Source organism: Sceloporus occidentalis, unplaced genomic scaffold (assembly GCF_023333645.1).
Source record: "Sceloporus occidentalis isolate IW3139 unplaced genomic scaffold, rSceOcc1.0.p SCAF_70, whole genome shotgun sequence".
NCBI lineage: Eukaryota > Metazoa > Chordata > Lepidosauria > Squamata > Phrynosomatidae > Sceloporus > Sceloporus occidentalis.
Window position 1 is genome coordinate 5533976 of NW_028317050.1, and position 21752 is coordinate 5555727.

At 45.1% G+C, this 21752-nt stretch overlaps 1 protein-coding gene across 1 annotated transcript in view; it reads left to right on the forward strand.

The window, feature by feature from the left end:
- LOC149286365 (DNA ligase 1-like) overlaps positions 1-21752 on the forward strand; it is a gene marked incomplete at its 3' end in the record, with an annotated part of 97477 nt that overhangs the window by 42783 nt on the left and 32942 nt on the right. Inside the window, exons 13-15 of the mRNA XM_089494259.1 lie at positions 2385-2456; positions 2620-2764; positions 11589-11671. Coding sequence (XP_089350385.1) covers positions 2385-2456; positions 2620-2764; positions 11589-11671 — 300 coding nt within the window. The remainder of the gene's footprint in view (positions 1-2384; positions 2457-2619; positions 2765-11588; positions 11672-21752) is intronic.

Consider the following 21752-nt stretch of genomic DNA (forward strand, 5'->3'; position numbering starts at 1 on the left):
TTGCTGAATGCAAGGACCCAGCACACCTGACAAAAACAACTCTTTGCATATTTATTACTCACCACAATGTGTGTGGCATTAGTGTGGATGTATAAATGTGTGTATAAGCATGCTATCTCCATAGACATTGGCAGTAGAATCTGTCATACAAAAGAGTTCAGTGAATTAAATCTCTTTGTGACCGAAACTGTGTACCTACTTTTTAACATTTGTGCCGTGTTTACCTATAATTGCTCTGAAAAATGCCACTCGTCTTATGTTCGAGGTCATCTTATGTTCAGATCTCAAATAGAGGTCTGACTATAAGACTAATATCCCCCACAGCGCTGCAGGGGACCTGGATCCTCCTCTGGCAGCCAGTTGACATCTGCTTGATGCAGCCCGACACTTCTGCTGTGGCTTCTATGACTAGCATGTGAAAAAGTGCTTTTAGGGAATATGTCGTTAAATTGAAATATGGTACCCCTACTGTGCCTCAAATGAGAGATATGGACCCGGAAAGTGATATGTGAAGACTCCAAGTCTGAAGATTTGCACATGTTCCAATTTTTACCCCACAACATCTGAAAAACATGACATACCCTTGCATATTGCTGTATTTAAAGGGTACATTTTTACTGCAATATTTGGCGTGGATTGGCACTAAAACGGTTGAGTTTTGCTAATAAAATTTGTTGGGTTTTTCAGCTTTTAAAGTGTTTACCTTTGCTGAGCCGTTTTGGGTTTGTAAGCTGCGTTTAGGGCCCAATTTCCAGCATATCGCATTTTTAAAAAAAAATCTGGTTTGGAAACAGTGGTGCACATCTCATATTTACCAGTCATAAGGTTTTACCAATATCAGGACAAATACCTAAATATATTTATTGCACTGGCTATGTATAGTTTTTATAGAGTCAATTTTTAAAAAATATTTCACAATTAAAAAAAACATAAAACGGCCTTGGTAGTAAAGTGGTTCGTGGTAGGTTGTAGACAGATGGATCCCAATTGTGTCAGGGCAGTACTATGTGGCTGTTTGCAGAAAAAAGGGTGCTACTATAGCGTGCGGTCTACCATTAAGTTGCCATGCATTTTAAACTGGTGTGCGTTCTGTCCAGCAGAAGTACCAGTAAGAAGTTCGGTATAACCGTAAAACACTGCTATAATGTTTAAAGATTTCTGTAAAAATATCTATACAGGAGAATCCAGGTTTTAAAAAAAAATTTGAAGCAATTCTCCGATTCACCACTCTGCCTCCCCAGATATGCCACTCTGAAATTCATTATACCCCCCATACACCACTCTACCTCCCCCTATACACCACTCTAACTCCCCCAGATATGCCATTCTGCTACCCTGAAATTCATTACACCCCCATACACCACTCTGCCTCCTCCCCCTCCCATACACCACTCTGCTACCCTGAAATTCATTATACCCCCATACACCACTATAACTCACTCATACACCACTCTGTCTCCTGCAGAGGATCATCCTCTCTGTCAGCTGGTGGGGGTCTGCATCGCACAGACAGCCACCGTCACTGCCCTTCACTTACGCTGATGCTTCTACGAAGCTGGAGTGAAAGTGCCTGTCAGCAACGGAGGTTCACAAAACACCAGGGAGTCGGGAGAGAGGCAGAGCGGTGTATGGGAGGGGGGGAGGAGTCAGAGGGGTGTATGGGAGGGGGGAGAGGCACGGAAGTGAGAGACCGGCTGACGGTGAGGGGAATCCAGGTCCTCTGCAGCGTTGCGGGGGAACTGGATTCTGGTGTTATAATCTGATCTCTGTTTGAGGTCGGATTATATAAGGATAATCGATAAAAAACGATTCGACTAATCGATAATGAAAATCGTTGTCAACTATTTTCATTATCGATTTTATCGATTAGTTGTTTCAGCCCTAATAAACAGTTCAGTGATTCATTGCGAAAAATGAAGTGATTGAACGGTCGTGGTTGGATGCCAAAATACGCATTTTGAAAAAAATGAGCTGGCTCAATCACACCTTGATCACATTTGATGGAAAGTGCTAGGAAATGATGCAGAATATTTGTTTTTGACATTTCTTAAGGACATACAGTGTGTATCTTTTAAATGAAAAGTAAATCAATGGTATTGTACATCTTAATTTATAGAATTAAGTATAAATGACTGAAGTAAATATAAAACAATATTGTTTTTTTATGATAAAGTTCAGGAAGACTGCACGTTAAAGTAGCACCAACAAAAAAAAATCTTACTTTTTACAATGAAGTATAAGTACAATAGTTAGTGTTCTAACTATTTGTAGTAACTGTATGGAAAGTCCAGCCAAGTATTTTGTGTTTTGTGGCTTTTTATTAAGACCCACATTTATTAAATACTGCCTTTCCCTTGATATGCAATCTAATTTTATTTTTTTAGGATGTTGACGCTGCAGAAATCAAAGTTCAAGTATGCGTGTATGCATTTGACTTGCTTTACCTTAATGGAGAGGTGAGTTGCAAAAATGTGAGGTATGCAATGTTTTGTTTTTTTTGGTATTTGAAATTCTGATGTATTAAGTTTTTTCACAAGCTTTTAACATCAACAATAGAAGTGCTTGAACTTATACATGTACTTTAATGTTCATTTTATTTCTTTGCATATTGGTTTTCAGTCTCTCGTCAAGGAACCATTTGTTAAAAGACGGCAACTGTTGAGAGACTCATTTATGGAGACAGAAGGGGAATTCATGTTTGCTGTTTGCATGGATACATCAAATACAGATGAAATATCAGAATTTCTTGACCAGTCTATTAAAGGTAATATTTGAACTTTGACTTGGCCCATTTAATGATTCAAATATGTTGATGAACATTTAGGATATGGAAGATCCACCGATATGCAAAGTCCACTTGCTCTTCATATGCAAGGACAAATTAAACATTTATTTGTCTCCTCTCCCTGGAAATATCGCTTATTGCGCTGCAGAACCATACTACTGTTGGTTTTTGTGGTAGGGAGGTATGGAATCGTTTCGCATTCACTTTGTCAGGCCTAGTTTTCACTTGTATGAGAGAAAAAAAAAAAATATTGCTGACACTACTTAGGCATGTTCTTCAGGCATATTATATAAACCCTTTCATATTTTGTACATCATGTACGCTTGTACAGTACTTTGAGAAATGGAATTGTACCTACTTTGACAGCTCATTAAAATATTTTTATAATACAAAGGGTTCCACCAAAAAATATGCATTTTAAACTGACGTGACTCCACAGAAGAGTAAAAAAAAATTGGTTGCACAATCCTTAACAGGGACTGCCTCCAAATGTTTTTGTAGCTATCTATAAGCCTCTTGCACCTGTTAGCTACTACTTGTTTCGTTAGTCAATTACAATCTGTTCAAGTTCCTGAATTTTTGTAAGTTTTCTTTTCCCAAGTAGGTTGCATATGCCAGAGGGTCTCTTTCCTTGCTGCTGTTGCCTATTTTTCTCTTGCTCATATATTAGAATTTTTAAAGGCTACAGAACTAACAGCTTACCTAGCCTATATAGATAGACATGTCATGGAGGCCCACGGGAGAACAGCAGGTTCTTTTGGAGGGCGCCTCACATTTTGCAGACCATAAGGCTGAAGAAGCTGCAAACAGGCTTTGGGTCATCTTCAGCTATCCACAGACCAAGTATTACAGTGACTTTTGTGGTCAGATTATTTTTATTCATGACTATAACAGATGGAACAAGATTTTGTCAAAGACTATAAGCTGTAGGAAGCTGCTAAGTATATTGAATTTCCTCTGTGATGCTTCTGTGTAGTCTATCCATATAGCAGCAAGAACCTCGGCCTTGAATGTTAAGCCATAAAGCCCTCCATGACAGAAGTCCTGCACTGCAATCAATACCTTTAAGTCTTGTTTGTGTGAAATTCCTTTCCTTGACAAACAGTTTTGAAAAATGTTGGCAGCCGTTACAGAACATATTGTGGAGGCAAGAATCTTCAAAAAAAAAAAGGAAGTTTTTACGGATGCAAGTTTTAATACTTTTGTCTAAGGCACCTGGTCTTCCCCCAAAAAGTCATCTTTCCATAAACTTTATGGAGCTTTTAGTGGTGTAGAGAGCTTTGACAACATGGAGACAGACTGTTGAGGAAATCACACCAATTGTGCCACCCACTGTGAATTGTCAAGGGGACACAAAAAGCTGGCAGTATGGGACTTTGGCTCCAATTTCAGCCATTGATAATTGTTCAGATTAGCTATCAATCTATATATTTTCACCAGTGTCAATTTTAGTTCTATGTGGTTATTTAATTGTACAATAAACTCAATACTACTACATTACTAAAATTTTTGATCTACAATCTTGAGGTTATTCCAAACAAGTAAAGCACTACCAAAATACCGTATTTGCTCGATTATAAGACTTTTTTTCAGTGCAAATGCTCCGAAAAATAACCATCGTCTTATATTCGAGGTCGTCCTCTAATCAGTCCTCAAATAGAGGTCTGACCACAAGACTAAGATCCAGATCCCCCGCAGCACTGCAGGCGACCCGGATCCTCCTCTCTGGCAGCCGGTGGACGTCTGGCGTCACATGACCTTCCTGTGCTCATTCAGAGAAGCCCTAGCGGAAGTGCCGGCAGCAGCAGCAAAGGTTGTCTGTGCGCATCTCGCGGACCTCCACCGGCTGCCCCACTAGACACCAAGGAATCTGAAGCACGGGGGACAAGTCTAGGGAACCAATGGTAATTCGGGGGGTTAAAAGTGGCATATGGGGAGGGTTTAAGGGCTTTCTGGAGGCAGAGTGGCATATAGGGGTTAAAAGGAATATCAGGGAGGCAGAGTGGCATATAGGGGGTATAAGGCATATCTGGGGCAGAGTGGCAAATAGGGGGTATAAGGCATATCATGGAGGCAGAGTGGCATATAGGTGGTATAAGGCATATCTGGGGGCAGATGTGCGTAACTGTTTGCAGGTTGGTAAATAAAACAAAATAAAAACAAAAAAAATGCGTTTTTCTCAATCAGTTTTTATTAATATTAACTAGTAATATTTACTAGTAAAACATTTTTCTTATAGGGTAGTCTTATATCAGGCTTTCTTTTTTTCTCCAAAATAATATTCAAATTTTGGAGGGTCGTCTTTTAATGGAGCAAATACGCTAATACTAGCATGTCCACCAAGTCTGAGTTTTTACTTAGATAAAAATAGGTAGCCTAGATCTGCCAACCAAATTATTTTTACCTGTTGTGCGTTTCTGTGTGGAAAGTGCTGCTGCTGGTTTCAGTAGAACTTTAATGACGCTGATTCCATTAAGCAGCCAACTATTGGCAGGAATAGGTGCGCACCATAGATGAGAGAAGGGCAGCTGCAGCAGTACTGCCTCTGCTCTGTCGGGTAAATGCTTTTTCCTTGCCATTCCAGGTGGCACATGAGAAGAGCAGGCTCCGCCTACCAGGTAGGGCAGGAAATACTATAAAAAAAGGAGACCTCCCCCTTCCTCTCCAGTGTTGTTTCCTGCCCTACTCAGGTAGTGGTTAGGCTGAAGCTTACCTCTACTTCCTTTTTTTATTTTCTCGGAGCCCCGGGGGGGCGTCCTTGTTGATACCCGGCAGAGGTCCCGTGTGGATCCAGGGTTCGTGCGGCAGCCTCGGAGGCTGCAACTCCGCGTTTATCGCGTCAACGCACACGAGGCTCAGCCCTCGTTCGGCTCTGCCCACAGCTCAGGGGGCTCACTGGGATGTGTATCCTCGGGCTCCGGTTCACTCCGTCCCGGGGAATCCTCAGAGTGTCGCACGGCAGGAGGAGATCTCTAACCGGCTGTGCGGGTTTCTCGGCACTCGTTCATACTCCAATCGGCTTCACTTCCGGTGCAGCGACCCGGGGTCATGAGAGGTCAATTGGCTGGGAATTTCCGGATATGAGGTTTCCGGTCCTGGGCACCTAAATGCCTCTGTATAAAATGCCAGAATGAGTAAGATCTTTCCTTGCTCTTCGTTTCTGTGCTGTAGTATTGCATCTACTTCTCTGCTATTGTGCCTGCCTGTGCCTGAGGATTATTTACTGCCATTTCAAGTAGGTGTTGGCCTCTTGGCTTGGAAGAAGTTTTACGTTGCCTATGCCATTGTTTTCTGCGGTTACAGCTTGTGTTTTTTCTCCTCAGTCATGTCAGATAAAAATCAGGATATCCCTCCTGAAGCCTCCCCACATAGGAAATCTGTGGGAAAGACGAAACACAAAGCCTGCTCATCCTGCAAAAAGACCTTGCATGACCCTTCGGCCAAAATGTGCAACTCCTGCTCTCGGGCTAAAGAAGTTTCCACGACGGAATTTACCTCCTGGTTGAAGGGGGAACTTCAGTCTACCTTTGACTGTTTTCGAGCCATGGCAAGCTCCTCTCAGGCACCTGTACCCCAGCAACAATCTTACCAGCAGTGTCCACCAAATTATCTCCCAGATACCCCGGAAGATTATTCGGCCCCTTTTTCTGAATATGACTACCAGTCGAATGACCCACGGTCTTCTGATGAGGACGGGGAGATTAAGGAAGAAACCTTTTTCTTTCCAGTCGAAGAAACAGGGAAACTCATCTCTGCAGTCAGATCTACTCTGAATCTATAGGACATACCAGTTGCAAAACCAGATCCTTTTCAGGGTCACTCTAGGAAACCGCAGACCTTTCCAGTCCATGATTCACTTTCTGCCATTATCACGGAGCAGTGGAAATATCCTGACAGGAGATTCTTCACATCCTCCAGGACCAAGAAGCTTTTTCCTTTCGATAATAAGAATTCTGAGGCCTGGGAAGTCCCGAAAGTCGACACCGCAGAAGCCAAGGCCATGAAAAAAACAACCATTCCGTTGCAGGACGCGTCCCATTTCAAAGACCCCATGGACCGGAGGGCGGAGAATGCCGCCAAAAGGTCTTTTGAAGCAGCAGCGGCGGCTAACTTTCGTCCAGCTATTGCTATGGCGTCAACTTCTAGAGCCATTAAAATCTGGCTCCAACAGGCGGTGGAAGACCTTGCAGCTATTCCAGGGACTGAGCAGGTCGCAAGAAACCTGTCCGACACCTGCTTAGCAGTTGATTTCATCTCCAATGCCTCCATTGAATCAGTCCGTACGTCTGCTAAAGCCACTGCGCTTTCAGCGGTTTCTAGGCGAGCTCTCTGGCTTAAGTCGTGGTCTGCAGATAATGCCTCTAAACACAAGCTGTGCAGCATTCCATTCCAGGGGAGCCACCTCTTCGGCAGCGATCTCGACACGATCCTAGAATCCACCACGGGGGACAAACACTGGTTACCTCAAAGGAAAGGACCACCTTGTTTCAGGTCGAATTATTACAGAGCTCCAAGAGACAGAGAGTCCTACAGGCCCTCAACCTCCAATCAAGACTACCAGTCCTTTCGGGGTAAACCCTACGCAAGAGGAAGATTCCAGAGAGGAAGAGGCAGGGACGGTAAAGCAGGAAGGTTCTGGCGCCAGCAGGTTTCAGGTAGGGGGCAGGTTGACCGGTTTCATTCATGCCTGGGAAGAGATCACCTCAGACCCCTGGGTCCTTCGCATCATCGAACAAGGCTATGCTCTGGAGCTTACTCACCTATTGCCTGGAAATTCCTGTTGTCCATGCCCCCTGCAGATCCTTGGAAAAGATCGGGTTTCTTCTCCACTCTCAACAACTTAATTCACGAAAGAGCTCTGGTCCCGGTTCCTCATCAGGAGATAGGAGAGGGAACCTACTCCCACGTCTTTGTCGTGCCAAAGCCATCCGGGAAATTCAGGCTAATAATCAACCTACAGGTGGTGAACACCTGTATAAGATACAACAGGTTCCGGATGGAATCCCTGAAGTCCGCCACAGAGATAATTTCTTCGGGGGACTTCATGGTCACCATAGACCTGCGGGATGCCTATTTACATGTTCCCATCAGAAGAGACCACCAAAGATTCCTCCGTCTGGCTGTTCCATTACCTCAAGGTATTCAACATTTTCAGTTTCAGGCTCTTCCTTTTGGAATTGCTTCAGCACCTCGGATCTTAACGAAGCTCATGTCGGTGGTCGTGGCCTTTCTGAGGCAAAAAGGCATAAAGGTGGTCCCATATCTGGACGATTGGCTCCTCGTAGCGACCTCAGCATCTCTGCTCCAGTCCCATCTGGAGTTTTCTCTCAGGACCCTCCACGACCTAGGATGGCTAGTAAACAGACTCAAGTCACAGTTGCTTCCAAACAGACGCCGTACCTTTCTGGGAATGATCCTCGATTCACACGTACAGAAGACGTTTCTCCCTCAGGACAAGATCCTAAGATTGAGGGAATTCACACACGCAGTCCTAACGAACAAGTCAGTGTCCATCAGAGCCATCATGTCTTTGCTCGTTCTAATGACCTCCTCCATCTCGGCGGTTCCCTGGGCACTTGCTCATGCAAGACCTCTTCAACAGTTCCTGCTGGATCACTGGGATCGCTCCAGGATGTCCTTTCGCAAGAAGGGTCTGACTTTCTCCCTTCGTTTGGGAGTCACTCCGATGGTGGCTTACAACCAAGAATCTTTCACAGGGGCTCTCTTGGCAGACGAGAGACTGGGTGGTAATTTCCACCGACGCCAGTTTGAGAGGCTGGGGTGCTGTTATGGGAAGCAATATTACCCAGGGAACTTGGTCTCCTCGGGAATCAGACCTGCACATCAATTTTCTAGAACTGCTAGCGGTCTGGAGGGCTCTAAGGTTCTGGTCTCCAATCCTGCGGCACAAGTCCATCAGGATCCTTTCAGCCAACGTCACTGTTGTGGCCTATCTTTCCAAACAAGGTGGCACCAGAAGCAGGCGCCTTCAGACCCTGACCGCTCAGATCTGCCGATGGGCGGAGTTCAATCACTGCACTCTCTCCGCGGTTCATCTCAAGGGTTCACTGAATCAGGAGCGGATTACCTCAGCAGGAACTCGGTACTTCCGGGAGAATGGTCCTTAAACAAAAAAGGGTCTTCGCCTTCATCACAAAGAAAAGGGGTACTCCTCAGATAGACCTGATGGCCACGCACCTAAACAAACAGGTAAAGGAGGTTTTTTCTCTCTCTCCAGTCGGCCGTGCCCGAGCCCTGGAAGCACTCTCGCAGACCTGGGACTTCGATCTCGCGTATGTTTTTCCTCCGCTTCCCCTTATCTCCAGAGTGCTCCGGAAGATTCGGGAAAACCCTCAAAGTGTCATCCTGGTTGTTCCTTTCTGGCCTCGAAGAATCTGGTTTTCGGACCTTGCCAACCTGGCCGTAGACGAGCCCATGCTTCTTCCTCAGGTAAAGGATATTCTCGTTCAAGGCCCTGTTCTCCACCCAGATCCCTCCCGGCTCAACCTCTCAGCATGGCTTCTGAAAGGGAGATCCTGACCTCAAGGGGATTAACTTCATCAGTAGTGGAAACGATTCTCTCCAGCCGCAAGAAAACTACGGCTGCTAAATACCAGAAGGTTTGGGAAACGTTCATCACCTGGTGCAATGGGCACGAAGTATCCTCTCCATCCATCCGTGAGGTTCTGCGCTTTTTACAAGACGGCTTTGATAAGGGGTTACAACCTGCTACTATCAAGGTCCAGATCTCAGCTTTCAGCAACTTCTTGGACTCCAATCTGGCTTCCCATCCCTGCATCTCCAGATTTTCTAAGGGGATGTGCAGACTTCGCCCTAGGCTCCGTCTGTCGGTTCCACCTTGGTACCTTAACCTCGTGTTGCACCAACTCACCACGTCTCCTTTTGAGCCTCTAGAGGATACCTCTCTACAAGGTTGTCCTTCTAGTAACCCTCACTTCCGCTAGGAGGGTGAGTGAGCTCCAGGCTCTCTCCAGAGTGGAACCTTTTCTCAGGATTCTGCCGGACTGCATTATCCTCCGTTTACCACCAGAGTTTCTCCCTAAAGTTGTCTCACCTTTCCATTCGGATCAGGAGATCGTCTTAACTACTTTATGTCCGGATCCCAAGAATCCCATGGAGCTGGAACTCCACTCGCTAGACCTGCGGAGGTGTATCCTGTCTTATCTCTCGCGTACGTCTGCCTGGAAGAAATCCAATGCTCTCTTCCTGTCCTTTGCGGGGACCCGCAAGGGCAGAGCAGTGTCCAGGGCTTCCATAAGCTGCTGGCTTAAGGACGCAATCACCTTATGTTACATCTCCGCGGGAAGAGTACCTCCCTCCGGCCTGAAGGCACACTCGACCAGATCCGTCTCGACTTCCTGGGCTGAACTCTCCGGGGTGAATCCGTCTCTCATTTGCAAGGCAGCGACCTGGAGGTCGATTCATACGTTCGTAAGGCACTACAGGCTGAATCTTCATCTCTCTGATGAGTCTCAATTTGGTCGTCGTGTCCTGCAGACTGGAATCCTTCCCTCCCTATCTCGCTAATTCTTCTCATGTGCCACCTGGAATGGCAAGGAAAGTGAGAATTCTTACCTGGGAATTCCTTTTCCTTGTCCATTTCCAAGGTGGCACACTTTTACTCCCACCCATTAAATTTACTTTTGCTTGTCCTTCTTTTTAACCACACTGGGGAGGAAGGGGGAGGTCTCCTTTTTTTTATAGTATATCCTGCCCTACCTGGTAGGCGGAGCCTTCTCTTCTCATGTGCCACCTTGGAAATGGACAAGGAAAAGGAATTCCCAGGTAAGAATTCTCACTATTTCTAGGGAGAGTTCAAAACAAATTTAAAAATACACTTTTAAAGTGTGTTCTCCACTTTGCAAAGCTATTGGAATTCAAATAGTAGGTTTTGTTTATTTTATAGAGCTTTAAAACCCGCTCTGCTTAAAAAAACATGCGGGTTCCCTAGCTACTATACCAACGCTGTGTGTCCATTATGCATAGTGAACCAACAGATAACATTTCACAGATCTAATTATCTATTTGTATCATTGAATATATATAACACTACATCTAAGATTTGGAGCTTACCATCCACCTTAGTCAAAGTCTCCTTCCTTATTCTCCCACTCTATCCCTTTTTTTCCCTTTACTATGGATGTTAAAGTAAAAATGAATCCTAAGGTCAATCTCTAAGTAATAGAGCCTATGTCCATGCTACCATGTAGTGATCCTATTTTATCAGTTATTTGGAAGCCAAGTAAAATTGATAAAATCACTTTAACCTCCTCCGATAATGCAGGCGCCCCAAATCTGTTTCCGAGCTCCACAGTATTTAGAGTCTCTTGTAATTTGGGAAACGTGGTACTCCGTACCAGGGCTCATAGTCTGTAGGAGGGATGCTGGCACTCAGTCCCCTCCAGGAGCCCATGGCGTGGAGGATTCCGTGACAAGACCGTTCTTTTTCCCCTCTGACAGACGTTTCGGGTCCGTACGTGATAGTTTAGATAAACTAGAGGGGAATAAAAAGAATTATTTTTTTCATACGATAGACTACACTAGTATTATACAGAAGTGAAGGAAAAAAATTAAGGAAATATAGTTAACAGGCATGTGATGTGATACTAATAGGTCATGAATGAAAATGAAAACTTTTTTTTGTTGGCCAAGTAGTTACTCTTTTTGATGTATTTTCAGTGTCCCAAGTGTACTTTTTTATTTTTTAAAGCAATTATCACAAATAACGTCTCAGTGGGAGATTATGACTACATTTAAGATGTTTGGGTTTTTTTTGTTTTAGATTCATGTGAAGGACTGATGGTGAAGACATTGGAACAGGATGCCACGTACGAAATTGCAAAGCGCTCTCACAATTGGTTAAAAGTAAGCATGTTTTGTCCCTGCTTAAAAAGCATACGCTGTATATACATTTTTCTTATAAGGCTTATATTCCACATACAAATGCTTAAAACTGATGTTTTATCACTGCATATGTTTTAAAGCAGATCTGTCACAAAAAAACATTAACCCCTTAATGACCAAAGACCTGCCTGGCACATCATATTAAATAAGACTTTGAAAGCATCAACATATGTAGCATATTCAAAGATGTCGGCATAGCTTTCCTTGAATAGCTATTATGTAGTAAGCTTTTTGATATTATGCTTTCTGTAGGCCCATTGGTAGGGGAGAGGTTAAAATGTTAAGAATGTTGTGAATCACATAACATCATAATTGAATGTATAGCTTTGGATATTAGTCTAGATTCATAACACATAAATTAACATAAAGCCCCCTCAGCCTCACACACTAGACCAGGGGTGTCCTAGTTTTTTCTGCAGTGGGCCACTTCATCAGAAATGTACATGTGCATGGGCCGTACTCATATTTCACTGAGAGAAAATATGGCCTTTAATAAGATTGAAATAAAGTAAATGACACAAAACTTTTACTTTTCCTCTCACTGATTTCTGGGCCTAAAAAGTTTTATCCTCTGAAGTGACTACAAATTCAGGATATTGGATAAGTAAAAATTAAATAGTTATATTTATTTTAGGGATGCACCAAAATAAAAATTCTGGACCAAAACCTTAAGGCTAGGTTTCCACTTGGTTTTTTTATGCTAAAAACGCCCATAAAAACGCCAATAGCGCCACCTGGCGTTTTTTTAGTGGAAAAACGCAGCAGCCAGATGTTAGCTGTTCTTCAATAGGAAATCGCAAAATGCCATTTCCACTTGGCGTTTTTCTGTCTGGCGTTTTTTCAGTCCTCTTTGGCGTTTTTCTGCTTTTTTGGGCTCTGTGGTGATTTTTTTTTTTCAAAATTGCAGCATGTTGACACTCTGGCGTTTTTTCAAGGAAATCTTGGCGTTTTTCTCCAATAGAAGTCTATGGGAGAGAAAAAACGCCATGAAAAAGCCATGTGGGTTTTTTGCCTTTGTGTTTTTTATGGTGTTTTTTCCACAGTTACAATGCAGAGGATGGACCCAGTATCTGTGTGTCCTACGAGAAATAGGCTGAAAACAAACAGTTTCACACGAAACAAAGTCCTGGACTGGTTCATATTGAATTTTACACCATTTGGAACAAACATCCATTACAAACAAACATACCCGACGCATCAACTGGATCCTGCGTGCCAAAAGCAACAGCAAACAATTAGCACCATCATTTGGGGCCAATCTTCCTAGAGGAGCAGACATTCGGAATAAAGCAGGCCTTACAAACCACAGAAAAGTGACAAAAGGGTCCGCCGGGGCGTTTAAGTAGAACTCTACCAAGTAAATTACATCGGGGGCAGATACTTGCCATTTATCCTAATCCCTTTTAGCTGGGTGAAACTGCTAACTTGTAAAGGCTGGAAAAACTGCCTAAGGTCAAAAAAAGCAATTTCCACAGAAAGGCTAAAACGCCAGAAAAAACTCCAGAAAAAAACTCCAAAATGCAGTGGCAGTTTTCTTGGCGTTTTTCATCAAGAAAAAAAACGCAGGACAAAAACCCAAGTGGAAACCTAGCCTAAATGACCCCTCCACACCTTTAAAAATAAAATAAAAATAACCACACTTTTAATAAAGGTAAATAACACACCAAAATTGTACAACAGAATTCAGTAACAATGTTAATATATATATATATATACATGATTAACAGCAATCTCAGGCATACCCAGATTCCAGCATGTACTGGTTGCCTGCGCATGTTAGGAGTGTGATTGCTGTTAACAATCGTGTATAAATGAATGTACCGTATTTGCTCCATTATAAGACGACCCCCCAATATATGGATGTTTAGAAAAAAAAGAAAAAGCCTGAATATAAGACGACCCTATAGGGAAAAGGTTTTACTAGTAAATGTTAATTCATCTAAACAATTTTTTCCCGGCGTATAGTGGCAGTACCAGCGAGCTTGCTCTCTTCCCCGGGACAAACACTTTAAAAGATAGAAGGGGTTAAACTGAATCCGGGTTTCCTTCTCAAGAACTGGAGAAATTCGTCAAAGAAGTGCACCAAATATTACTTAACCCAGAAGCTAAGAAAAAGGGTTTTCCCATTTTGCCTCACCTAATGGAATTTGTGCAGCGTGAGTGGAAAAATCCAAGTAAACGAGCATTTATTTCAAAACACTTCAAACAAATTTTAAAGCTACAAGATCACATCACGTGGGATGAGCTTCCTAAAGTGGATGTCCAAATTGCTCAGTTATCTAAGAAAACTATGTTGCCGATTGGAGAGGTTTCTGGCCTAAAAGATACCATGGACAAAAGAGCAGAGACAGCTAATAGAAGAATTTTCCAAGCATTAGGTCTTCAATGCAAAGCAGCATCAGCTGGAGCAGCAGTAGCAAGAGCTCAAGGCCTATGGCTCCAGAAATTGGAAGATCAGGTTCTGGAGGATGCAGATAAAGATCTTTCTCAGCTTTTAAAAAATTTTAAACTATCAAATGAATTCCTGATTGACACGGTGGAAGAATTGGTCAAGCTATCCGCTCGTAATATGGGGCTTTCAACTGTTGCCAGGAGAGCAATATAGCTTAGATCCTGGAATGCTGATTCCGCATCAAAATCTTCACTATGTGATCTACCATTTGAAAGAGAAGCTTTTTGGTTCTCCACTGGAAGAGCTTTTGAAACCGATGTCGGACACTAAGAAAGCGCTTCCTCGAGATGTCAAGCCTAAATGGAATCGCAGATATCCCTGCAATAGGCAAAGATCTTCCAGGCCATCGGATAGATCTTCTTTTCGGACGCAAAATAAAGAGTCTAGATTTCAACCTAAAGCTACAAGACAAGAAAGGGCAAGATGATTCTGACAAAGTGGGAGGTCGCCTTCAGACGTTTCGGGAAATATGGTTCCGTACTACCAGCAACCCATGGATACGTCAGATAATATCGGAAGGCTACACCATAAGGTTTTGCAGGCCCCCACACAATTTTATCCTAGTCTCCTCATACCCATCGTTGGAAAAGAATGCAGCGCTAGTCATGGCAGCATCGAAACCCCTCAAGCAGGGAGTTATAGAAAACATTCCAAAGAAACATCTATTTCAGGGAGTTTACTCTCCCTTGTTCCTGGTCCCAAAGTCAGATGGCTCTTTCCGTCCTGTACTGGATCTGAAGTCCGTCAATCAATATATTCCATATCAACACTTCCGTATGGAAACCATCTCATTGGTTACTCAAATGATTCAGAGAGGAGATTATATGGCTTCCCTAGACCTCCAGGACGCTTACCTGCACGTGCCAATAGCAGAAAAGTCAAGGAGATTTCTAAGATTTGCAGTAAATACAAACAAAGGCTTACATCACTTTCAATTCAAGGCGCTACCCTTCGGCCTATCGACTGCTCCAAGGGTCTTCACCAAGATTCTCACACCTTTGGCGGCAGAGCTAAGATTGAGAGGAATAGCTGTGGTGCCATATCTGGACGACTGGCTGATAAAAGCTTCGTCCTCTGCCCAACTTTTAACAGATCTTCAAGAGACGATCACTCTTCTCAAAGACCACGGTTGGATTTTAAACGTAGCCAAGTCACACTAAAATTCGACCACGAAGATCAAGTTTCTGGGGTTTCTGGTAGACTCAATGTCTCTACGTCTGTACCTTCTAGAAGACAAAGCCAAACGCATTTGGCTAAGTGTCACCCAGCTACAAACGTATCCCCTCTGTTCTATCAGAAGGGCAATGAGCATATTGGGATTAATGACTTCCACCGTTCCTGCGCTAGCCTGGGTGCAGGCAAGAATGGGGCCTCTGCAATGGCACGTTCTGTCCCACTGGTCCAGAAAAGACGAGGACCTAGACAAGAACATTCTTATATCTCAGGAAGTACTTCAACAACTAGAGTGGTGGAAGGTCGAAAGAAATTTGACAAGCGGGCTGTCATTCCAGCCCAAGCACTGGCTGATAGTTACCACGGACACGTCCAAAACCGGTTGGGGAGCTTATTTCCAGTTTCGCACAGCACAAGGGAAGTGGTCAGCACAGGAAGCATGTCAATCCTCGAATTTCAGGGAGCTAAATGCAGTCTTCAAGGCTCTGGTATTCTTCAAACTGTGGATATCGGGCAAGCCGGTGAAGATTCATTCCGACAACACCACAACAGTAGCCTATATCAACAGACAAGGAGGTACGAAAGTAACCAGTCTTCAAAATCTATGCACCGAAATCATGCTATGGGCACAAGGGAATCTAGAGGCTATCTCAGCGGTCCACATCAGAGGTCAGAACAATGTACTCGCAGACTATCTCAGCAGAAATAGATGCTCCCAAGCAGAATGGTCCCTACACACTCATGGATGCCATCTGTCTGGTGTATGACTCCTGTGGTGTGATTCTTCCTCTCAGATTAAGGCTTACTCCACAAGATCAGTCTCTGTTTCCTGGGCCTCCGGGTCTTCAGTCTCTCCGTAGGATATTTGTAAGGCAACTAAGTGGTCCTCCTGTAACACTTTCATTAAACATTATAGACTGGACATTTCCTCTGCTTCGGAAGCTGAGTTTGGACGTCAGGTCCTTCACGCTGTTAATGTCTAACTCCCTCCCTTTTTGGGGGGATCTTGATATATCCCGCTGGTACTGCTACTATACGCCGGGAAAACAGTAGTTTTTACTTACCGTAAATTATCTTTTCCCAAGTATAGTGGCAGTACGTGTTTCCCTCCCAGATTTCATTAATAAAGATTATTTCTTTTGTTCCATTGATTGGTCCTCTTGTTATTAACTGGCTTGCGGTCGCCAGTAAGTGCGGTTATAGGGTAAAGGAGGGGTGGAGCGAAACCCCTTATATCTTTTAAAGTGTTTTTCCGGGGGAAGAGAGCAAGCCCGCTGGTACTGCCACTGTATTTGGGAAAAGAGAATTTACGGTAAGTAAAAACTACTGTTTTTCATATTTAATAAGATACGATTGAGAAAACTATTTTTTTTTTTCATTTCCTTTTATTTGCCAACCTGACCCTCCCAGTTATGCACAAGCCCCCAGGCTTGCCACTCCCTGATATGCCTTATACCCCCCTATATGCCACTCTGCCTCCCTGATATGCCCTATACCCTCCTATATGCCACTCTGCCTCCCTGATATGCCTTATACTCTCCTATATGCCACTCTGCCTCCCTGATATGCCTTTAACCCCCTTTATGCCACTCTGCCTCCAGAAATGCCTTTTAACCCCCTATATGCCACTCTGCCTCCAGAAATGCCTTTAACCCCCTATATGCCACTTTGCCTCCAGAAATGCCTTATACTCCTATATGCCACTCTGATGTATAGGGGGTTAAAAGGCATATCATGGGACAGAGTGGCATATAAGGGCGTATAAGGCATTTCTGGAGGCAGAGTTGCATATAGGGGGTTAAAGGGCATTTCTGGAGGCAGAGTGGCATACAGGGGGTTAAAAGTTTGTGTAGGCTCCATTGGTCAAATGTTTTCTACTTAACACATATTCATTTCCTGTTCATAAAGTCTTCAAAAAGGATGATCATAGAGGTATAGACATATCATTGGCCAATTTGGGGTTAATTTTAGGCAGTTTTGGTTGATGGGGTCTTTAGGGTTAATTTAGGGGATGCTGTGGTTGATGGGGTCTTTAGGGTTAATTTAGGGGATGCTGTGGTTAATGGGGTGTTTAGGGTTAATTTAGGGGATGCTGTGGTTGATGGGGTATTTAGAGTTAATTTAGGGGTAGTGATGGTTAATGGGGTGTTTAGGGTTAATTTAATGAGGACTGAGGGTTAATTTAATTAATTTAATAAAGTTAACTTAAGGCGCAGTTAGAGGTAAAGGGGGGCAGACTAAGGGGATGTGACAGGGCCAGGCTAGCTGGCTCATGTATCGTATGAAGTTTAGTTGGGTCACGGAGCACTTTTCTGTCCGGTTCCGTATACCATGACCCGGTAATATTTTATATTGTGTATTATTGTGTAACCGGCCCAGAGACTGATGTGGCTTCAGCTCCAGCCTTCAAAGAGACAATCCTATAATCTGGCTGGGGCTCTTAATCAGCCAACACAGCCCTGTCTGCCCAGACGGCACCCACACTACAGGGGGGATAACACAGGTGGGGGAACCCATTGTATTCTGTAATCCCCTCACCTGATACATCTCCTGTATACTAATGGGATTTGTGATGGGATGTGGCTGATGGGATTGGGGGTTGGGTTCGGTACACATTGCATTGAGATTGTATATAAGTTCTGTGTGTTTGTAATAAAGAGAGTTCTTCTTGGTTTACTACGAATGGTGGTCTGGATGATCCGTGGATAGCTGAGTGCTATCCGTATGAGGGACTGACTGGTGATTCCTCAGCCCTCAAACAGGGGTACCCAGCCTTGGGTACGGTGACCCTGTAACATTGATTGGCAGCGGTGGGATGAATCCCACGACTTGGGTGAAATCCAAACCACCAACTGGGATTGCAGACGAGAGACACCAAGAGAGCTCCTGGAGGTTTGTAGCAAAGGAAAGGCTACTCTGATTGCGGACTGCAGAGAGATGGACCGGCACCAGGATGCCCCAGAGGAGAGCCTCGGACTGAGTGCTCTACAAAAGAACATTCTATGGCACTTATCCCTGTACCCAGGAGGGGCTACATCGGAGCAAGTGACGGTGGTGATTAAAATGTGTCACCAGGAACTGAGCCAGAGTGGGTCTGTATCTCCCAGACTAGGGGAACAGAACACCAAAATATCATACCAGGATATCCAACCCTTTCGAGAACCAGAGGATGAGACAGACCGGGTTACAGCCGAGGTGTGTGAGCTGGAACACCAGCAATGGCAGTTAGAGTCTGCGCCTGCAGATTGGAGGGATGATTTCTTCCATCCCCATTTTGAAACGTACTGGGCACAATACTGGACAATGTGGGATATACGAGTTCCACTCCTGGGGGAGAACCCGTTGCCGGAGTGGGAAGACGAATTGAGGGGTCTCATATATGCAGAGCTCGACCTCCAGAGCCGCTACCAGGGATTCTCCCAGCAGTTAGCAGGTGAAGACCACAGCGACCCTCTGATGCTGTATAGCCCTGTCGACCCAGGACTGATATATGATGCCTTCCAATTTGACTCGTCCTTCGGAAGCCCCTGCCAGTACCGCAGGGATACAATCTGGGACAACCGTGCAGAAGTCCTGGTTTATGCTATTCCCCCCGAGCTGGAGGCTGTTATTGCCTGGTCCAAGAGGAATGGCAGCTCGAGAGGGACTATAAAGAATTGCTGCGGAGAGTGGAGCTTCAGGAGTTACAAGGAGACTGGGAGCATGATACTACAACTTGCAGGAGTGGGACCGAGGTCCTCTTCACCTACTCCGCGGCCCCTGCCCTGGCGAGAAGAACCGAGGTCCTCGCCAGCAAGAAGAAGCGGAGGAGGAAGCCAAAAGCTCCGACCCAAGTCCTCACCAACAACCCTGGCTGCTCTACCCCGGCAGAAGAGATGACTGTCCCCACCTCCCGAGTAAGTGGCACAATCCCCCTCACCAAACCCCTAGCTATGCCCGTAGAAGCCAGTGCCCCAGACTGTCCCCCTGATTTCCTGAGTGTCCTGGAAGAAGCCCGGGTCACTGCCCCAGAGGTTCCCTATGAAGTCCCCGGTGACCCAGTAGAGGCACCGTTCCCCGACCTAGCGAGGGCGCCAGAGGGGCTGCCGAGTTCCCTGGGTCCTCTCAGTAGCCTGGCGCAGGCCCTGGTTCTTATCCCTGTGTTCTCCGAAGTATTCTCCGATTCCCTGAGTATCCTGGGAGAAGCCCAGGTCCCTATCCCTATGTATCCCCCTTGTCTCCCTGAGATTACCGCAGAGCTGTTTGGTTCTGCGTGCGCCCCTGAGAGTACCTGTGACCTGAGAGAGGTACCGGCTCCTGAACTAGTAAGGACGCCGAAGGGGCTGTGTACTTTCCTAGGGCCTTCCGGTGACATAATACAGGCACCAGGTCTAGTCTCTGAAGTGATCCCTGGTTCCCCAAGTGTCCTGGTAGAAGCCCAGGTCACTGTCCCATAGTGTTCCTCTGACTCTCTCCGTGCCCAGGCAGAGGCACCTGTCCCAGAGAGGAAGATCGAGGGTCTGCTTAACCCTCCCGGTGGTCCAGTATTGGCACCTGTCCCTGCCCCGGAGTATTCCCCTGGGTCCCCTGAGTACCCCGCAGAACTGCTTAGCTCGCCCAATAACCCCCGTAAGGACACCCGTTCCTGTCCCAGAGTGTCCCCTAGGTCACTCCAGTGTCCCGGTAGAGGCCCCTCTTACTACCTCTACATGTTTCCCTGGTTCCCCGAGTGCCCCCGGTCCGATCAGCAGGGCTTTCCTTCCATGCAACCGCCCTGGCCTGGCAGCTGCCCCAGACTCAGTTCCCAAGAATAGGGAGCAAAGTCTCCAGGTGCCCCTGTTACCCTGGTGAGGGGAATAGCCATGTGCCCCCGGCTGAGCTGGGACAGTCCTCCAATTCACAGAGGACTACTGACTATCTTTTTGGGCAACCAGGGCCCTGGCCCACCTTCTCTGGATGCTTCTGACAAAGGGCGCCATGAACTAAGGCCTGCACCTGTGAACTTTAGTTTAGCCGGGTCACGGAGCACTTTTCTGTCCGATTCCGTATACCATGACCCAGTAAAATTTTATATTGTGTATTATTGTGTAACCGGCCCAGAGACTGATGTGGCTTCAGCTCCAGCCTTCAAAGAGACAATCCTATAATCTGGCTGGGGCTCTTAATCAGCCAACACAGCCCTGTCTGCCCAGACGGCACCCACACTACAGGGGGGATAACACAGGTGGGGGAACCCATTGTATTCTGTAATCCCCTCACCTGATACATCTCCTGTATACTAATGGGATTTGTGATGGGATGTGGCTGATGGGATTGGGGGTTGGGTTCGGTACACATTGCATTGAGATTGTATATAAATTCTGTGTGTTTGTAATAAAGAGAGTTCTTCTTGGTTTACTACGAATGGTGGTCTGGATGATCCGTGGATAGCTGAGTGCTATCCGTATGAGGGACTGACTGGTGATTCCTCAGCCCTCAAACAGGGGTACCCAGCCTTGGGTACGGTGACCCTGTAACAGGGGAATCTAAATCCTGGGGGCAGTGAAGATTAACCCAGTACTTATTTATAAAAGTATGGTGTTGGTGTGCTGTGAGCGGGTCTGTGACTCTGAGGGTACTATGAGATATCGGGGGGGGGGGTATAAGGCATATCTGGGGGTATAAGGCATATAGGGTATATAAGGCATATGTGGGGAGGACAGTGTGGCATGTCTGGGGAGGACGGAGTGGTGTATAAGGCATATCTGGGGCCACAGTGGCGTATCTGGGGGTAGAGTGGAGTGGCATATGTGGGGAGGGCAGCGTGGCATGTCTGGGGAGGATGGAGTGATGTATCAGGGGGTATAAGGCGTATCAGGCACAGTGGCGGATGTGGGAGGCAGCGTGGCTTGTCTAGAAGGCAGCGTGGCAAGACTGGGCTCAAATGTGCATAAATTGGGGGGGCTAGTTGGGAAATATACACAAGAAATGCATTTTATCAAAGTTTTTTATTCTGCTATTTGTATTTAACATCATTTGTTAAATTATTTTAAATAAATGAAAAATTTACATTTATTCGATTAATCGAAAAAATAATCGGCCAACTAATCGATTATGAAAATAATCGTTAGTTGCAGCCCTAGTACAATTCTAACTCTTAATTAACAGGGCAAAGGGTCAGTGTAGGTTGCAGTCAAATTAATTCAATATGCTAACTGAGAAGGCAATATAACATACTTAAAATATCACCAACATTTTTACTACACTGGTGAGGAAAAGGTGTTTACATCTGGATTATACACTCACTGGCCACTTTATTAGGTACAACTTGCTAGTACCCCCTTTTGCCTTTAGAACTGCCTTCATTCTTTGTGGTATACGTTCTAAAAGATGCTGTAAACATTACCCAGAGATCTTGGTCCATATGGACATGATTATCCTGCTTGAAGTAGCCACCAG